Source organism: Salvelinus sp. IW2-2015, linkage group LG1 (assembly GCF_002910315.2).
Source record: "Salvelinus sp. IW2-2015 linkage group LG1, ASM291031v2, whole genome shotgun sequence".
Taxonomy (NCBI): Eukaryota; Metazoa; Chordata; class Actinopteri; order Salmoniformes; family Salmonidae; genus Salvelinus; species Salvelinus sp. IW2-2015.
Window position 1 is genome coordinate 17,764,831 of NC_036838.1, and position 20,858 is coordinate 17,785,688.

General features: G+C 42.8%; 1 protein-coding gene across 9 annotated transcripts in view; it reads left to right on the forward strand.

Annotated features, from left to right (window-relative positions):
- The first annotated feature begins 3,208 nt into the window (after positions 1 to 3,208).
- The window catches only part of LOC111961905 (ral GTPase-activating protein subunit beta-like), a 90,510-nt gene continuing 72,860 nt past the window's right edge, over positions 3,209 to 20,858 (forward strand). For 3 of the 9 annotated variants that reach the window (XM_023984609.2, XM_070440223.1, XM_023984621.2), the window contains exons 1-3: positions 3,213 to 3,383; positions 9,116 to 9,329; positions 15,316 to 15,518. In XM_023984609.2, coding sequence (XP_023840377.1) covers positions 9,153 to 9,329; positions 15,316 to 15,518 — 380 coding nt within the window. In that variant the 5' untranslated portion in view covers positions 3,213 to 3,383; positions 9,116 to 9,152. Of the gene's footprint in view, positions 3,384 to 3,413; positions 3,572 to 9,115; positions 9,330 to 15,315; positions 15,519 to 20,858 lie in introns of those variants that run through there. The other 6 variants (XM_023984599.2, XM_070440148.1, XM_070440197.1 and 3 more) reach the window with 4 other exon arrangements.

The window sequence follows — 20,858 nt, forward strand, 5'->3', positions numbered from 1 at the left end:
CTGTACTGCTATTAGCTAAAGTAAGGTGCATTCTTGTACACACATCCCTAGAGGTTCCCCTACATTACTTAATGACCACAATCTGTTTTCTTTCGAGACGGTACTGAAAACAATATTCACGGCGAACTGGGAGCTGTGAACTGGGTATGTAGTCTTCTGTGTGTAATGCTGAAGGCTTGATGCATGGCAAGATATAATAGTTGTTTTGACTTGTTGAGTAGATATCACTGAAAACCCCGTTAGTAATAGTGGCTTTTGTTTGCGTGGTGGTATTGTGAAAGTGGGGTGTAATTTGTCTTGATCACCCAATGAAGCACTACTCTTAATATTTATTCAGGAAGCAGATGTTCTTCTAAGGGATACCCTAGAGGCAGCAAGGTGGTGCGAACGCCAAACATTTAAAGGCACTGTTTCCCTCCCTAGTGTAATTGGGATGGACGGGGAAGACCACATTACAACCCTTAAAGAACTACGGTTGTATGATGGCCTGGATGAAGAGCAAAATATTCTCCTCAAGGAACCATTCATGTTCTCGTTCCAGTTMCAGAGGKATTATGAGATGTTCTATGTSGATGCAGTTGACAACAAGAAAATTACTGTCTTTGCCTCTTTTGAGGAGCAGGAGTGAAGACATTTTTGAGGAGTGGTCAAACCTTGTTTTGTCTGCTGTGTTAATTGTTTCAATTGTTAATTGTGTTATGTTGTTTAGTAAAGATGATGTAGAAGTCACCCGAGTCTCTGATCTCTTTACTGGAGCTGGTATAACTTAATTAAAACCTCTTAAAGATCCACCCCTTTTATTATTTATTTTTCGCATTTTCGCTCAGGCCCTGAAGCAAGGATATGCATACTCTTTCTACCATTTGAAAGGAAACACTTTGAAGTTTGTGGAAATGGGAAAGGAATGTAGGAGAATATAACACAATAGATCTGGTAAAAGATAATACAATGAAAAAAACAACCGTTCTTTTGGATTTTTTTTGTACCATCTTTGAAATGCAAGAGAAAGGGCATAATGTATTATTCCAGCCCGGGTGCAATTTAGATTTTGGCCACTAGATGGCAGCAGTGTATGTGCAGAGTTTTAGACTGATCCAATGAACCATTGTATTTCAGTTCAAAATGTTGTATCAAGACTGCCCAAATGTGCCTAATTTGTTTATTAATAATTTTTCATGTTCAAAATTCTGCACTTTCCTCAAACAATAGCAAGGTATTCCTTCACTGTAATAGCTACTGTACATTGAACAGTGCTGTTATAATTTGAGCTTTTTTGAGCTTTCTGCCAATATCAGATATGTCCTGGGAAATTTTCTTGTTACTTACAACCTCATGCTAATCACATTAGCCTACATTAGCTCAACCGTCCTGTGGAGGGAACACCGATCCTGAAGAAATTTTAAATGCACAAGGAGAGCTAACATGCATGTCAATCTCTCCTGGCCCAAAGTAGAGGACAGATTGACTTCATCACTACTTGTAGTTGTGAGAAGTATTGTCATGTTGAATSCCAATAAACTACTCACGGCTCAGAGACCCATGCATACCCCCCTTGACATGTCACCAGAGGTCTCTTCACATTCCCCAAGTCCAGAACAGTCCACATTCCACAAGTCCACATTCCCCAGAACAGATTATGAGAGGCGCACTGTACTACATAGAGCCATGACTACATAGAACTCTATTCCACATCAAGTAACTCATGCAAGCAGTAAAATCTGATATAAAAATACACCTTATGGAACAGCAGGGACTGTGAAGAGACACACACACAGGCACAGACACACACACACACACACATGATAACATACGCACTATACACACACGTACACATGGATTTTGTGTTGTAGATATGTGATAGTAGAGTAGTTGCAAGAGGGCACACACTTAATGTGTTTTTAAATCTGTTGTGAAATGTAATTGAATGTTTAAATTTTTTTTTTTTATATAACTGTCTTAATTTTGCTGGGCCACAGGAAGTGAGGATCCATAATAAATACAAATACAAAATTGGAAATGGATGGGAGTTCCATGCGATCATGGCTCTGTATGATACTGTGTGTTGTCTTGAAKTTGTTATACTGTGAAGACATCCCTGGTGACATGTCTTGTGGGGTAAGTATGGGTGTCTAAGCTTAATGTTATTTGATTATGCAGACAATCTGGCATTTTCATCACCGTAATATTTCTCATGGAAACTAGAACAGAAGCAGTTAATGTACAAAGCACATTCAGMTTGTCAGTGTGTCTATATGGTATACTCTGTCTCCATTCTCACGAGGAGAGTAAATAGCATTATAAATCATGATAGGTAGTAACTGTGTGTATATATGCTCCTATGAAATAATATAATTACAAAGTTGTAACATTTATCAACACAATTTTAACAGTACACGACATACATAACAAGTCTGTTGTTCACTGCAACAATATCAGTAGCTTGTCTCAGATATAGCATAAAGCAAAAATKGTGCTGGTACCACTTCATATAATATTTCTTACGATCTTCACAAATGAAATACGTTTGTGTTCAACGTGTGCCTTGCACAAACGTGTGTGCTTGTATTCAGTGTGTGACTGTCAAACCTCAGATGGACAAATAAAACACTTGTGACCCCTCAGTGTGTGACTGTCAAACCTCAGATGGACAAATAAAACACTTGTGACCCCGCCCACATTGAGCCCCGCCCCAAACTGCAAGACTGCAGTCAGGGGTACTTCAAACATACAGAGTTGGCTTAGATTGTTGACAACATGTAAACTATATTTTACTTCCAAATGTTTATTGAAAACATAAATACATTTGTACAATGAGCATTTGTTGTCGCTCAAATACATCGTTACCGTTGTTGGTTAGCTAGCTAGGGAATTTTTGCCATATTAGCATAGACATGACATGAGTCAAAACACATGGAATCATATAACCTGTCTATATGAACCAGAAAAAGGAGTCAGTGAAATGTCTCGCTTTTTCTTCTATCTCTGGTTCAGTTGCATAGAAATAGATAGAGAACGTATATTTGTATCTGTGGTATTCTAGCGTCTGTGACAGGATGGGAAGTGCCATTGAGGCTATCTCTGCTCCCAACTCATAGGAATCCCCACCCAGTTGACTACTTTAAAATGGTTGAAGCCCGCAATGGCAATTTTCATTCTAAAACGTGTTATATCCATGATGATTCCTCTATCTATCTATCTCTATGTTCAGTTGCCAGTAGCTACTGAGGCTAGCCGTCAACCGGATGACGATTCGACGATTAACGTCGAATGTATGCTTGTCATTGGATGTGAATTTGCTTCAAAGATGGTCCTGCAATATCCTAGTTAGTGTAGTTTGCTGAGAAAACGGACGGTTGATATGACAGTATTTCCTTCCGACACAGGTAAATAGCAATATACAGCCAGCTGCGGTTGATCTGTTGTGTTATTGTTTTCATTAGCTTAGCAAACTAGCTACCGTTAGCTCCAGCTAGCCCGTGCGGCCTTCAATAACAGTGAGACACTGCTTCACACAACGCTGGCTGAAACTTGCTTGCTAGCCCGCTTTGCTGGTTGTACAGGTTGTGACAGCGTAAGTTGCCTATAGCTAGCCATGCATTATGTTCATTTTCGACTGTGTTAGCTACCTGCCATAAAGCTAATTTTGCTACTTAGCTAAATGTCCCAATGCATTGGTACCATTGAAGACATAGCTAGTTCGCGCCTGTTGAAGATATCATCAGCTAGTTAACATGGTTGTAACTAACGTTAATCATTAGTCCAAACATTTGGGTTTTGCAGAAAGAACGAGTTTCTATTAGACAAATYCAGGTAGGTCCCTCCCCTTAGTTCGGGTTAAGGGTGTTTTCACAATTGATTCCTTTCAGACAMATTTWGTGAACTCAGTGCGGTTCTCTTAATGTTTTGTTCAGTGTGAGCACTGCAACGGAACTCAAACCCATTAAGGGCCCCCGAAGCGAACCGAACTGAGACCATTCCGAGAGTTGGTCTGAGTTCGGTTCGSTTGAATTCCGCGGTCCGGTTCACTTTTTTTAGGGCATTGTGAACACAAAGCCCCCCAGGTTCGCCTGTCATTAATCCCACACCAGACCAGGGTTTTCCTAAACTCGGTCCTAGGCCCYCAGAGTACACGTTTTAGTTTTTGCYCWAGCACTACACAGCTGATTCAAATAACCAACCAAATAACCATAGCTTTGAATATTTGAAATCAACTGTGTAGTGCTAGGGCAACAATCAACTTGTATCCAGTGGGGGCCCCAGAACCGAGTTTGAGAAACCCTGCACTAGATGGTGCCACAAGACAGAAGATGATGTGTAGGTTCGCAGAAAAAAATGTCTGCTGTTTTTGGGTATTGATTAGCGATTGTCAACGTGTGGGAGTTTTTGTTCTGATTGTTTGTTTGCAATATGTAATCTATATGCTAAAAAAAAATCACAACATGGGGTACCAAATTAATTCTAGCTCTTAAATGGGCAGTAGCCTACATTGGGTGTACACTTTTCAATGACAGCATTATTTTATCTGCATTTATTCTTCAAATTTTATTTGTCACATACACATGGTTAGCAGATGTTAATGCGAGTGTAGCGAAATGCTTGTGCTTCTAGTTCCGACCATGCAGTATATCTAACAGTATATCTAACCTAACAATTTAACAACAACTACCTTATACACCAAGTGTAAAGGAATGAATAAGAATATGTACATAAAAAAATATGAATGAGCGATGGCCAAAGGCATAGGCACGATGCAGTAGATGGTATAGAGTACAGTATATACATATGAGATGAGTAATGTAGGGTATGTAAACATTATATAAAGTGGCATTGTTTAAAGTGGCTAGTGATACATTTATTCCATACATTTTTTTCATTATTAAAGTGGCTAAAGATGAGTCAGTATGTTGGCAGCAGCCACTCAATGTTTGTGATGGCTGTTTAAGTCTGATGGCCTTGAGTAGAAGCTGTTTTTCAGTCTCTCGGTCTCCGCTTTGATGCACCTGTATTGACCTCACCTTCCGGAGGATAGTGGGGTGAACAGCAGTGGCTCGGTAGTTGTTGTCCTTGATGATCTTTTTGGCCTTCCTGTGACATCGGGTGGTGTAGGTGTCCTGGAGGGCAGGTAGTTTGCCCCCGTGATGGGTTGTGCAGTCCTCACTACCCTCTGGAGAGCTTTCGGTTGTGGGCGGAGCAGTTGCCGTACCAGGCGTGGATGCAGCCCGACAGGATGCTCTCGATTGTGCATCTGTAAAAGTTTTTATTGACAAGCCAAATTTTCTTCAGCCTCCTGTGATTGAAGAGCGCTGCTGTGCCTTCTTCACCACGATGTCTGTGTGGGTGGACCATTTCAGTCTGTCCGTGATATGTACGAGGAACTCAACTTTCCAACTTCTCCACTGCTGTCCCATCGATGTGGATAGGGGGCTGCTCCCTCTGCTGTTTCCTGAAGTTCACGATCATCTCCTTTGTTTGTTGACATTGAGTGTGAGGTTTTTTTCCTGACACCACACTCCGAGGTCCCTCACCTCCTCCCTGTAGGCCGTCTCCTCGTTGTTGGTAATCAAGCCTACCACTGTAGTGTCGTCTGCAAACGTGATGATTGAGTTGGAGGCGTGCATGGCCACGCAGTCATGGGTGAACAGGGAGTACAGGGAAGGGCTGAGAACGCACCCTTGTGGGGCCCCAGTGTTGAAGATTAGTGGGTGGAGATTTTGTTACCTACCCTCACCACCTGGGGGCGGCCCGTCAGGAAGTCCAGGACCCAGTTGCACAGGCGTGGTCGAGACCCAGGGTCTCGAGCTTGATGACGAGTTTGGAGGGTACTATGGTGTTAATGCTGAGCTGTAGTCGAAGAACAGCATTCTTACATAGGTTTCCTCTTGTCCAGATGGGTTAGGGCAGTGTGATTGCGATTGCGTCGTCTGTGGACCTATTGGGGGGTAAGCAAATTGGAGTGGGTCTTGGGTGTCAGGTAGGGTGGAGGTGATATGGTCCTTGACTTGTCTCTCAAAGCACTTCATGATGACAGAAGTGAATGCTACGGGTGTATAGTCATTTAGCTCAGTTTCCTTCGCTTTCTTGGAACAGGAAACAATGGTGGCCCTCTTGAAGCATGTGGGAACAGCAGACTGGGATAAGGATTGATTGAATATGTCCGTAAACACACACAGCCAGCTGGTCTGCGCATGCTCTGAGGACGCGGCTGTGGATGCCGTCTGGGCCGGTAGCCTTGCGAGGGTTAACGCATTTAAATGTTTTTCTCACGTTGGCTGCAGTGAAGAAGCCGCAGGTTTTGGTAGCGGGACTGTGTCAGTGGCACTGTTGTCCTCAAAGCGAGCAAAGAATTATTTAGTTTTGATCTGGGAGCAAGACATCGTGGTCCGCGACAGGGCTGGTTTTCCTTTTGTAGTCAGTGATTGACTGTAGACCCTGCCACATACCTCTCGTGTCTGCCAATATTTACGTTAATAGTATCTTCTGATTACARTTGTCTAATCTAGCTGCATTTTTATAATTTTTTATGTTTCCAAATTATTTCCAAAAAATAAACCGAAATATTACATTTACATACGTTTTCAGCCCTTTTACTCAGCACTTTGAAGCACCTTTGGCAGCGATTACAGCCTCAATTCTTCTTGGGTATGACGCTACAAGCTTTGCACAACTGTAATTGGGGAGTTTCTCCCATTCTTCTCTGCAGATCCTCTCAGGTTGGATGGGGAGCGTCACTGCACAGCTATTTTCAGGTCTCTCCAGAGATGTTAGATCGGGTTCAAGTCCGGGCTCTGGCTGGGCCATTCAGAGACTTGTCCCGAAGCCACTCCTGTGTTGTTTTGGCTGTGTACTTCGGGTTGTTGTCCTGTTGGAAGGTGAACCTTCGCCCCCAGTCTGAGGTAGTGAGTGCTCTGGAGCAGGCTTTTATCAAGGATCTCTCTGTACTTTGCTCCRTTCATCCTTCCCTCGATCCTGACTAGTCTCACAGTCCCTGCCACTGAAAAACATCCCCACAGCATGATGCTGTCACCACCATGCTTCACCGTAGGGATGGTGCCAGGTTTCCTCTAGATGTGATGCTTGGCATTAATGCCAAAGAGTTCAATCTTGTTTTCATCAGACCAGAGAATCTTGTTTCTCATGGTCTGAGTCTTTACGTACCCTTTGGCAAACTAGCGGGCTGTCATGTGCCTTTTTTACTGAGGAATGGCTTCTCCATTTGGCCACTCTACCATAAAGGCCTGATTGGTGAGTGCTGCAGAGATGGTTGTCTTCTGGAAGGTTCTCCCATCTCTGCAGAGGAATTCTGGATCTCTGTCAGTTCTTGGTCACCTCCCTTCTACCCCGATTGCTCAGTTTGGCTGGGTGGCCAGCTMTAGGAAGTCTTGGTAGTTCCAAACTACTTCCATTTWAGAATGGTGGAGGCCGCTATGTTCTAGGACCTTCAATGCTGCAGAAATGTTTTGGTACCCTTCTCCAGATCTGTGCCTCAACACAATCCTGTCTCGTAGCTCTACGGACAATTCCTTCAACCTCTTGGCTTTATTTTTGCTCTTATATGCTCTATGGGACCTTATATAGATAGGTGTGTGCCTTTTTCAAATCAAGTCCAACCAATTGAATTTTCCACAGATGTACTGGAATCCAGTTGTAGAAACATCTCAAGGATGATCAATGGAAACAGGATGCACCTGTGCTCAATTTCAAGTCTCATAGCAAAGGGTCTGAATACTTATGTATATAAGTTATTTCTGTTTTAACATTTTTTTTAACAAGTGTGCAACGTTTTCTTAAACCTGTTTTCACTTTGTCATTATGGGGTATTGTGTGTAGATTGAGGGGAAAACAATTTTAATCCGTTTTACAATAATGCTGTAACGTAACAAAATGTGGAAAAAGTCAAGGGGTCTGAMTAATTTCACGATGCACAAAGTTGTTTACATCCCTGTTAGTGAGCATTTCTCCTTTGCCAAGATATGCCACACCTCTCAGGTGGAAGGTCTATCAAYAAACTGATTAAACAGCATGATCATTACACAGCTGTACCTTGTGCTGGCAACAATMAAAGGCCACTCTAAAATGTGCAGTTTTGTCACACAACACAATGCCACAGATGTCTCTAATTTTGAGGTACTGCACAATTGGCATGCTGAATGCAGCAATATCCAACAGAGCTGTTGCCAGATAATTGAATGTTAGTTTCTCTACCACAAGCCAATGTCGTTTTAGGGAATTTGTCAGTATGTCCAACCGGCCTCACATCCGCAGCCGGGGGGGGACTGGCTCCCTGCCCAGTCATGTGAAATAGGGCTGCCCAGTCATGTGAAATAGGGCCTAATAAATGTATTTAATTTGACTGATTTCCTTCTATGAACTGCAACTCAGTAAAATCTTAGAAATTGTTGCATTTGTATTTCTTTTTAGTGTAGCTAGTATAGCAAAACAGCAAGTGTGTGTCTGTTGCTCATGCAATCTGGGCCTGTTGTCTGTTTATCATGCAGTTGTCAATGGGTTCAGGGTTGCCTTTTATTTTTTGACGTTACCCAGCAATAATTTGGTTTTGCCTAACCTTGAGTCAAAACATCTTTAGGCAACTTGGCTGGCTAGCTAATATGTTACTTCTATTTTGTTTTTAGGCTCAGCTAGCTAGCTAACTTATTTCTAGAAAGAGCTGTGCACTAAGTTATTGCTGTGCACGTCTTCTATGCTTTTCAAGATTAAATTTTACTGTTGTGCACCTGAACAGTATCTGTCTCCAGTCCACTATTTGGCACTTGCAAAGTGCATTTGGCACTCTCAGTGAAGCCCTTTTTGTTAATATTAGCATTCCTTTTAGATAATTCTGGCGATAACACGTCAAGGCTCTCTCTCTGTTCAATGTCGTATTCACAGCGTGGGTCTACTTCAATTGTKCCTTTTCACACAGTTTGCCTTTGACATGTTTGTATTTTTGAAGCTACATGAAAAGGTCAAACTGAATATGAACTTATGGGAATATCAAGCATCAGGGTCCACCTTATATGTAATGGGCATTTGTTGTTGCTTTAATACGTCTACTTCAGGCTGGCTCTGAGTCCACTCTGTTTACGCATATGCTGACTCCACTCCTCTGTACACACAGGTAACAATTGGACCCAGTAGAAGCAAAAGCCACCGCCATGTATTCGGAATGGAGGTCTCTGCACCTGGTGGTGCAGAGCGACCTAGGCCACCTGAGTGTCCTTCACTCGTACCCTCCGGTGGTGGGGCGCGACGTGGCCAATGCAGTGGTTAGACCTCTGGGGGTGACCCTGGGCACCCTGTCCACCGATAGCCTGCTCAAGACCGACAAAGAGGTAGGCAGACTGTGCTGAAAACAACCCAGATTCTTTTGCATGGCTGAATCAGATGTGTATGTAGATGCATGTGTAAGCCATACAGGTGGATACTTTTTTTGACTTGGCCCATCTAGGGGAACTACCCTAGAAACCCAACATTCCATCTCACATTTTACATTCAAGGGGAATAAGCTAGCTACAGCTGTCAGTTGAAAGTGGAGTTGGAATGTTGGATTTCTAGGGTAGTTCCCCAACTAGGCCTACTTGATTTTTTTGCTGTAGGTACAGGGAGAGTATACTAATGTCAAGCTCCACTTCACTGCCACTMATTAGAATTGAGAAGTACAAGTTTCTTCCCTCTTTAGCWCCAAGTTCTTCTGACATTGTTCTGCATATTTCCTCAAAAACATAGGCTACATGATACATCCAACACACCTTTCATAGGCTAGGCTTTGTCAGTCCCTTATTTTTAGAAGACCATTCAGCCTCCTTGGTTACCTGCACATTTGGACTAAGGCTACATCCTGGAAATTGAAATATTATTATAATTTTTTTCTACTGTGCTTGATTGAAAAATACGCCACCACCACCTCCCTCTCTAAATTATGTTGTGTTTTCAAATCTCTTCTCTCTGATTGCTGCTGGGTGAAAAATAGCATTTTCCACCCCCTTTTGTCTGTGGAAAATGTACTGCTTACTTCCCCATCATGTTTGCCTCGTAGCTCGGATACCCCCAGGCCTCTGGGCTTGCTTGATAACATAACAGGATTTCCTGAGTATACCTCCGGGGCATTCAACCCCTGCGGCTTTATAGTGACAGTGTTTCTCCACCCCAGTGGAAAACGTCTCTTTGAGCTCACCCCCAATCCAGTCTCAGCAGCCAGATAAGGCTTGTTTGTAATAGGCGAAGGAACATGTAAACCATCTGCCAAAGAATGTATGCATGGCCTTAAGTCCCTTCTCTTTCTCATTCCTGCTAATTTTAGTTTGCCAGATAAGTCTCTTGTCGTGCACTTATTTATATAGTACCAGTCAAAAGTTTGGACACATACTCATTCAAGGGTTTTTCTTTATTTTGACTATTTTCTACATTGTACAATAATAGTGAAGGTATCAACTATGAAATAACACATGGAATGTAGATACCAAAAAAGTGTTAAACAAATCAAAAAATATATAGCCACCCTTTGCCTTGATGACAGCTTTGCACATTCTTTGCATTCTCTCAAGAGTTCCCATATGCTGAGCACCTGGTTGCTGCTTTTCCTTCACTCTGCAGTCCAACTCATCTCAAACCATCTTATTTGGGTTGAGGTCTGGTGATTGTGGAGGCCAGGTCATCTGATGCAGCACTCCATTACTCCCCTCGGTCAAATAGCCCTTACACAGCCTGGAGGTGTGTTKKGKSWYWKTSYYSTKKWRAAAMAMAWRWKAKWSYMMRWGYRMRASASRKGKGRKRKKGTRTMKCTACAAAATGCTGTGGTAGCCATGCTGGTTAAGTGTGTCTTGAATTCTAAATAAGTCAGACGGTGTCACCAGCAAAGCACCATCACACCTCCTCCATGCTTCACGGTGGGAACCACACATGCGKAGATCAAATTTCCCCTGGTCTAATGTCCATTGCTCGTSGTTCTTGGCCCAAGCAAGTCTCTTCTTCTTATTGGTGTCCTTTTTAGTAGTGGTTTCTTGCAGCAATTTGACCAYGATGGCCTGATTCACACAGTCTCCTCTGRACAGTTGATGTTGAGATGTGTCTKTTACTTGAACTCYRTGTAGTATTTATTTGGGCTGCATATTCTGAGGCTGGTAACTCTAATRAACTTCTCCTCTGCAGCAGYGGTAACTCTGRGTCTTYCTTTCCTGTGGTGGTCCTCATGAGAGCCAGTTTCATCATAGYGCTTGATGGTTTTTGTGACTGCACTTGAAGAAACTTTCARAGTTCTTGAAATGTTGTGTATTGAGTGACCATGTCTTAARCTAATGATTGACRGTCGTTTCTCTTTGCTTATTTGAGCTGTTCCTGCATAATATGGACTTGGTATTTTACCAAATAGGGCTATCTTCTGTATACCACCCCTACCTTGACACAACCCAACTGATTGGCTCAAAAGCATTAAGAAGGAAAGAAATTCCACAAATGAACTTAACAAGGCACACCTGTTAATTTAAATGTATACCAGGTGACTACCTCATGAGTAGGGGTTGAAGCTGGTTGCCAAGAGTGTAYAAAGCTGTCATCAAGGCAAAGGGTGGCTATTTTGAAGAATATAAAATATATTTTGATTTGTTTAACACTTTTTGGTATTACAGAATTACATATGTTATTTAATAGTTTTGATGTCTTCACTATTATTCTACAATGTAGAAAATGAAAATAAAGAAAAACCCTAGAATGAGTAGGTGTTCTAAAACTTTTGACCTATTTATTTATATATATACAGTTGAAGTCGGAAGTTTACATACACCTTAGCCAAGTACATTTAAAATCAGTTTTTAAAAATTCCCTATTTTAGGTCAGTTAGGATCACCACTTTATTTGAAGAATGTAAAATTTCAAAATAATAGTAGAGAATAATTTATTTCAGCTTTTATTTATTTCATCACATTCCCAGTGGGTCAGAAGTGTACATACACTCAATGAGTATTTGGTAGCATTGCCTTTCAATTGTTTAACTTGGGTCAAATGTTTTGGGTAGCCTTCCACAAGCTTCCCACAATAAGTTGGGTGACTTTTGGCCCATTCCTCCTGACAGAGCTGGTGTAACTGAGTCAGGTATTTAGGCCTCCTTGCTCGCACACGCTTTTTCAGTTCTGCCCACACATTTTCTATAGGATTGAGGATGGGCTTTGTGATGGCTACTCCAATACCTTGACTTTGTTGTCCTTAAGCCATTTTGCCACAACTTTGGAAGTATGCTTGGGGTCATTGTCCATTTGGAAGACCCATTTGCAACCAAGCTTTAACTTCATGTCTTGAGATGTTGCTTTCAATATATCCACACAATTTCCCCCCCTCATGATGCCATCTATTTTGTGAAGTGCACCAGTCCCTCCTGCAGCAAAGCACCCCCACATCAGGATGCTGCTACCCCCATGCTTCACGGTTGGGATGGTGTTCTTCGGCTTGCAAGCCTCCCCCTTTTTCCTCCAAACATAACGATGGTCATTATGGCCAAACAGTTCTATTTGTGTTTCATCAAACCAGAGGACATTTCTCCAAAAAGTACAATCTTTGTCCCCATGTGCAGTTGCAAACCGTAGTCTGGATTTTTTTATGGCTGTTTTGGAGCAGTGTCTTATTCCTTCCTGAGTGGCCTTTCAGGTTATGTTGCTATAGGACTTGTTTTACTGTGGATATAGATACTTTTGTACCTGTTTCCTCCAGCATCTTCACAAGGCCCTTTGCTGTTGTTCTGGAATTGATGACCTTTCGCACCACAGTACGTTCATCTCTAGGAGACAGAACGAGTCTCCTTTCTGAGCGGTATGACGGCTGCGTGGTCCCATGGTGTTTATAGTTGCATACTATTGTTTGTACAGATGAACGTGGTACTTTCAGTCATTTGGAAATTGCTCCCAAGGATGAACCAGACTTGTGGAGGTCTACAATATTTTTTTTTCTGAGGTCTTGGCTGATTTCGTTTGATTTTCCCATGATGTCAAGCAAAGAGGCACAGAGTTTGAAGGTAAGCCTTGAAATACATCCACAGGTACACCTCCAATTGACTCAAATGATGTCAATTAGCCTATCAGAAGCTTCTAAAGCCATGACATAATTTTCTGGAATTTTCCAAGATGTTTAAAGGCACAGTCAATTTAGTGTATGTAAACTTCTGACCCACTGGAATTGTGAGACAGTGAAATAATCTGTCTGTAAACAATTGTTAGAAAAATGACTTGTGTCATGCACAAAGTAGATGTCCTAACCGACTTGCCAAAACTCTAGTTTGTTAACAAGAAATTTGTTGAGTGGTTGAAAACCTTCCGACTTCAACTGTAAATGGTATAGTCGTTGTGCGTTTTCAATGGACATTCGGGTGCTTTCGTAAATTTACTCTGGCTATCTACACTGATTTCAGAGCACTCTCGTCTGAGTTTACCAGAGCGCAGAATAATGAATTTACGAGTGCTCAACACCCGTTGAAAATGGCTGGTGTCAGTAAACGTCCTGCAAAAAAACCAAATTCAATTGTTTCCAGCAGCACAGTTACAGTCACCAACGCTCTAGTTAACACAAACTCCCTAACCAGCTTTGCTAGGGCGAGTGTTCTCATTTGTGTCTGGAAGTAGCTAGCCAATGTTAGCTTGGGTGCTTGACTGCCATTGTAAGGCCAGAATGCTGAAATCAACCCTACTCCTCAGCCCGATTTTCCGGTGTGCGCTCCGAGAGCGAAACGGTCTGAATTTACAATCTGAAAACGCTCTGAGTTTGTGAGCGCAGGCTCTCCCGATTTTGAATTTAAGAACCCACCCAATAGTAATGTGTTATGCTAACTAGCTAGCAAGAGGTTGCATAGCAACAGCATCAACTTCCGGTAGAGAAGTAGAAGTCAAAGAGCAAGTATGCTCAACTGAAAGTTCGGTTACACTACAATTAGGGTTTGGAAATGTTATGCCCCTTAGATATTAATTTAGAATCCTCCAATCCTCTTATGCTGTAGCCTACTCCCGACCGTCACGTTGTACAGTGCCGTATTTTCCATCCCAACGGAAACCCTGTTGGTTTCATTTTTTAGTTTTTCTCAGAATAGAAACACCATAGTATATTAATCAAATGAATTAAGACACATTTCTTAATCAATCCCACTTACTATGTTATTACAAAAAAGGTTTTAAATTCTTTGGTAATGCCAATATGGAAGTCAAATGCTTCTCAAAGATGCCCTCTGGTGGTCAAACTAGCACTAACAGAAAAAATGTCTGACAAATAAATAACGTGCCACAGAATGCTGCAGCAGCCCGCAAGGTGTGCTGCAGTATGACAACTTTTAAAGGAGGAACCACTGTACATTTTGGTTGAATTAAAAAAATATATTATTATTATTATTTTTTTTTACATTTTCTTCTATAGGCTATTACAACAATTTAAATATAGAATGTAGGTCCTTGAAAATTACAGTTAAGTACTTAAAGTCCTTAAGTCCTCGAATTTGACTTGGCAGTATGAACCCTGCATAGGCTACTTGCCTGGCCTGTAAGTGAAAGATAAAATCACCTGCTATTGAAATTATGCACGTAATTATTATTATTCTTTTTTTGTTTCGTTTTGGTATCAAGTATCGTCTAGATTCTGCACTCTAGAGGATTTTGCATTTCACACTTTATTTGTCTCCTTTTGCTGTTACAGTAAATCTTTCCAAATCAATGTAAGAACACAAAGACATGCTCATTTAAAAGATGGCTAGTCATTATTCGCCTGGTTCTGTATGGAATGCAGGCGCATTATGGGACACAGGCCAGGTCATTATCAATTTTTAGTGTGACCAAATCATGTGCTKGTGCCGYCAACTGAAAAAGTTAGTGTAGAACACTGTAGTTTATAAAGGGGTGGTTCACCTAGCTTGGCTAACCACCCTGATTGCTGTGTTTTGAGACATGACAGAATGGTGAACACCGCAATCAGGCTGGTTCCACCAGGCAATAGGCCTAGTTCACCTACATTTCTGAATGATTTGAATTCATTTTTGAAAGTAGCTTTGATCCACACTCTAGGTTTCGAATGCTACATATAGTCACGGTCACTCATGTGGATGAACAATCACTTTAGCCCTGTGTTTGAAATTAAGTTAATTTCACTACAATCAGCATAATTAAGCATAAAGAAAATAGTTTACCTCAATGCAGCGATAGTTCATCTTATTGTGGTCATCTTTCAAGTGTTAAGTCATTCATCCTTTCCCCAAGTATTCTGACAATGACTGACATGACATCTGACTGTCTAGCTTGCAGCAGTCCGGTGCGCAATGTCTCTTTCTAACGGCAGAGTTCTTGGTGTGATTGACAGGTGAAGTGGACAATGGAGGTGCTGTGCTACGGCCTGACCCTGCCTTTGGACGGGGACACGGTCAAGCTGTGCGTGGACGTCTACACGGACTGGATAATGGCGCTGGTCGCTCCGCGCGACTCCATCCCCCAGCCAATCGCCAAGGAGCCCAACCTGTACGTGCAGACCATCCTCAAACACCTCCACAACCTCTTCCTGCCCAGGTACAAGCTAACTGTGTGGCTACGCTCTGGCTAGCCGATAATTGTGTGCCTAAGCTCTGTTAACCTCTAACGGTGTGTCTAGATTGTGTGTTGCATTTTAATAGATACTGGCCACTCACAAAAGCTGTTGACAGATGGATGAGGTTGTGTATTGATTTGGTTTGATGAACTAATGGAGGGTATCTTATGTAAAGTATTGCAATTTCTTGACCTTAAAGGGATAGCTCACCCAAAATACAAAATTACATATTGGTTCTCTTTCAAATACTCGTTTCAATATATCACATATGGGGGTTCACTAAGGACTGCCTAATCCCAGAAGTACCAATCCAAACGTCTGTTGGAGACAGGTAGAATGGTCAATGAGGTGAGACCTTCACTTCTGTAAAAGGAGCCACTCTCCAGGCCTCTGGTAATTCTCATTTCTCTTCCTCACAAAGAGTATCTCTATTCTAGCTCTCCTCAGATTGACTGGATACCTGTTTTCCTGCTCACAAGTGAACTGTGAAGAATATCGCTGCCGAGCGTAGGTCTTCAGACCCTGTTGAGAGGTTGAGTACTAACCGGAAGGTTTTGTGTTGAAATGTATTTTTACTTATCAGTTACCGTTGGTAGCTAGCTCCATGGCTAGCTTACCCTACCCACAACATGGTAGCATTGTTAGCTCTCTTCACCCTGAGGTAGCTGCTAGTTAGCTAACACCCAGGCAAGCTAACCAAACCAGCATTACTGCCTGCAACACAGTARAATTGCTAGCTCCCTTCTCTAGAGTAGTTAAGCCCACGTTTATTTGTTTGTGTTAACTAGACTTACTGGCTAGCCTCGCGGCTCCGTGGCTGTAAGAGAATACCTACCCGATGTCAAACTGCCCCCACGTGGTTCCCTTCAGCCAGCACTATGCTAGCTACGGCATACCTTAGCCACGAGGTAGCTGCTAGCAAGCTTACACATTATGCGCATCCTAGCTAAYACTAGCCGTAAGGCTTCTACTAGCTAGCTTACAGTGGCTAGCGTTCTGGAACGCAAGCTAACCACACTAGCATTCCTACCTGCACATATGGTCCCATTAGCAGGGCTAGGTAACTCGGAAACAAGTTCCCTGCCTGCCCAGACTGTAGTATTGCTAGCTCCCTTCTCTTGTTTAGTGCAACTTACGTTCACTCGTTTGTGTTGACAAGACTTAACGGTTTGGCATTATAGTCGTTGGKAGATTTTCATCAGGAATTCTAACAACGCACCCATGCTGTTCCCTTCGGCGAGCACTGTGCTAGCTATAGCTTACCCTTAGCCTCAAGGTTGTTTCTAGCTAGCTAACGCCTACCCTAGCTTCACAGCTATAGCATTCATACACAGTGCTCACTTCAGCTAGCCATTAGCCGCAAGGTATCTAATGAGCAAGCTCACGCCTGTCAAGGCTAATTCGTAGCAATGCTGAAAAGCCAGCTACTACTGGCCAGCTTGCTTCTCCCGTTTTTTTTTTTTTTTTTTTTAACCAGGTAGGCTAGTTGAGAACAAGTTCTCATTTACAACTGCGACCTGGCCAAGATAAAGCAAAGTAGTGTGACACAAACAACAACAGAGTTACACATGGAATAAACAAGCGTACAGTCAATAACACAATAGAAAAAAAGTCTATATACAGTGTGTGCAAATGGTGTGAGGAGGTAGGCAATAAATAGGCCATAGTAGTAAGATTATTACAATTTAGCAGATTAACACTGGAACACTGGAGTGATAAATGAGCAGATGATGATGTGTAAGTAGAGATACCGGTGTGCAAAAGATCAGAAAAGTAAATAAAAACAATATGGGGATGAGGTAGGTACATTGGGTGGGCAATTTACAGATGGGCTATGTACAGCTGCAGCGATCGGTTAGCTGCTCAGATAGCTGATATTTAAARTTGGTGAGGGAAATATAAGTCTCCAGCTTCAGCGATTTTTGCAATTCGTTCCAGTCACTGGCAGCAGAGAACTGGAAGGAAAGGCGGCCAAAGGAGGTGTTGGCTTTGGGGATGACCAGTGTGATATACCTGCTGGAGCAGGTGGGTGGGTGTTATCGTGACCAGTGAGTTGAGATAAGGCAGAGCTTTACCTAGCATAGATTTATAGATGACCTGGAGCCAGTGGGTCTGGCGACGAATATGTAGCGAGGGCCAGCCAACTAGAGCATACAGGTCGCAGTGGTGGGTGGTATAAGGGGCTTTGGTAACAAAACGGATGGCACTGTGATATACTGCATCCAGTTTGCTGAGTAGAGTATTGGAAGCTATTTTGTAGATGACTTTACCGAAGTTGAGGATCGGTAGGATAGTCAGTTTTACTAGGGTAAGTTTGGCGGCGTAAGTGAAGGAGGCTTTGTTGAGAAATAGAAAGCCGATTCTAGATTTGATTTTGGATTGGAGATGTTTAACTCTCTGGAAGGAGAGTTTACAGTCTAGCCAGACACCTAGGTATTTGTAGTTGTCCACATATTCTAGGTCTGCACCATCCAGGGTAGTGATGCTAGTCGGGCGGGCAGGTGCCRGCAGCGAACGGTTGAAAAGCATGCGTTTGGTTTTACTAGCGTTTAAGAGCAGTTGGAGGCCACGGAAGAAGTGTTGTATGGCATTGAAGTTTGTTTGGAGGTTAGTTAACACAGTGTCCTAAGAAGGGCCAGATGTATATAGAATGGTGTCGTCTGCGTAGAGGTGGATCAGGGAATCACCCGCAGCAAGAGCGACATCATTGATATATACAGAGAAGAGAGTCGGCCTGAGAATTGAACCCTGTTGTACCCCCATAGATACTGCCAGAGGTCCGGACAACAGGCCCTCCCATTTGACACTGAACTCTGTCTGCAAAGTAGTAGGTGAACCAGGCGAGGCAGTCAAYGAAAACATTCACTTGTTTTCGTTGGCTAAACTGACCAGCGACACCTCACGTTACTATGGTCAAAAGAGACTCTCAAGACGAAGAAACGACTCTATTCATGCRTTTGTCTTCGGCTAACGTGGTAATAACTAGTTAGGCTATTAACTAGCTAGGTGAACACTAGGGATGCAACGGTACACAGTGTGTTGTCGAACCGTTTGGTACGCCCTCTACGGTTCAATACGTGAACCGCGGAATTACGATATGCCTGTCATTTTCCTAGAATTTCCAAAAYTTGCTAATCGCGCTGCAGACTACACGCACRTTGTACTTTCAGATCCAGACGCGCAGTTTGTGAACAGGCAAGGCAGGCAACTGCTTGGGGCCCCAGGCCGTTAGGGGGCTTCTGAGGGCTGACAAACTTTACTCCACAGCAATGTCTCTAAATGTGACAACCGCAGTGACCGCAACCCCCTCCCCTTAAACAACCAATGGATGATTGATTTTCAGTGACATCTCAGTAGGAAACCTCCCTAAAGGGGCCCCATGAAGAGARGGGAAACTAAAAACAAATATTCTCTCAGCTCCAACGTGACAATGGCGAGCGATAGCGAGACGGCGAGAATCAAATTTGAAGAGGCACTGCTGTCTTTCAAATCCGCTGTGTGGGAACCTTTTGGATTCAGCGTTCAATACGATGATGAGGGTAAGAAGACCGTAAACAAACAAAGTACAGTCTGCAAGCATTGCTTTGCCACTGTCGGCTACTCAAGTGGAAACACTTCTAACTTGTCATTTACGTCGCCATCACCCGACCGTATCCCTTGCAGGTGGAGCTGGAGCAAGGAGTCCACTCGTTAGGGAAAACACAATCTCTCGCTGCTGCCTTCCAACAACAATTTGCGACAAATTCAGAAAATAATAAAGAAATAACGAAAGCAGTGGGAGTATTCCTAGCCAAAGATTTGCAGCCCTATTCGGTGGTTACTGACTCGGGGTTTCGTCACCTGATGATTTTTCTTTTTTACCACGTTACAATGTCCCCTCCCGCACACATTTCAGCAGCAAAGTAATTCCCAAACTCTATGAAACATCAGAGAGAAATTGACACGGACACGCTATCTAGCTCTCTCCACTGATAGTTGGACCTCCAGAGCAACTCAAAGCTACTTCACTGTGACGGTTCACTATGTACTGGATTGGGAGATGAAGAGCTACGTGTTGCAAACTCGTCTTCTGTATGACAGTCATACAAGCGCACACTTTTCTTAAATTAAAGATRCAGTACTGTTACCGTGGGCCCACTGTACCGTTGCATCCCTAGTGAACACTAACACAAAATGCCTCACAGCTAAGCGTCGACTAGCACACGCATAACTCGGTTAAACAATGCTTGTCCCTCTGAGTTAGTATGGCCCTGCAATGGGAAACTAACTTGCTCATGCAGGTCTCCAACAAGCCCTGCGAGTGTTAAGTTTTACACTGTACCGACTTGTGCTAAGCCAACAAGCACTGTCCCCACTCCATGCCTAACAGCACTGTGTCTCCAGAAATGCAAGGGCACAGGGCCATGATATTTCGATCAAAGTGTCTCTCTTTGACGCCAATAGGGGGTGCCACCCCACTACATTGGTTGAATGCGAGTCATCAGGCTTGTGGACAGCTCTTTCTCATAGCGGAGAATCGACACGCAAGCACAGTTACTCCCTAAGGGCTGTCTACTATTACGAAGGGATACAAGCTTCAGTTCGCTATGAAATGACCCATTTTCTACTGGGTTCTATTTCATTTCGTACTTTACTGACTTTATTGTCCCCATGGGGAAATTTTGTTGCAGTGTCATGTACATGTTTAAAAACAAAACAAATTGACAATACAACTTTCATAACAGTTACATACCAATAAAATGAGACTAGCCTGCTGGCCTTACTGGGTCGATAGGAACATTAGCCTGAGCTATTTAGGAGGGATGTGACACATGGCACAAATTATTGTCTAGTTCTGTTTTTCCTGCTGAGGGGTGCCCTATACCTGCACCCAGAGGGGAGTATTTCAAATTCTGGGTACAGGGGGTGGCTTGGGTCTAAAATTATTTAGTGAGCCTTGCGGAGGGCCCTGACCTTAAAGATCTCATCCAGGCCTGCCTGTCTGTTTGACTCCATGTACCTTGCTTGCTGTGGTGATAATCCTTTTCAGCATATTTCTGTGGCATTTCCAAACCAACAAACAATACAAAAAGTTCATACTCTCAATGAAAAACTTGTTAAACCTCCTTCTAAGGAGAAGTCCCTTATGAGTCTCTGTGCCAGAATGTAAGGCTGGATTGTGTTCAAGGCAGAAGAAAAGTCAACAAACAGAACCATGACCCTCTAGATGTTTATAGACCATGTAGAGGAGAGTAAGAATGGCATCATCAAGTCTTCTGATGGGTAAACTGAAATGGGTTGAGGAGCTTCTGGGTGGTGCAATTTTCTCGAAAGCATTTCAT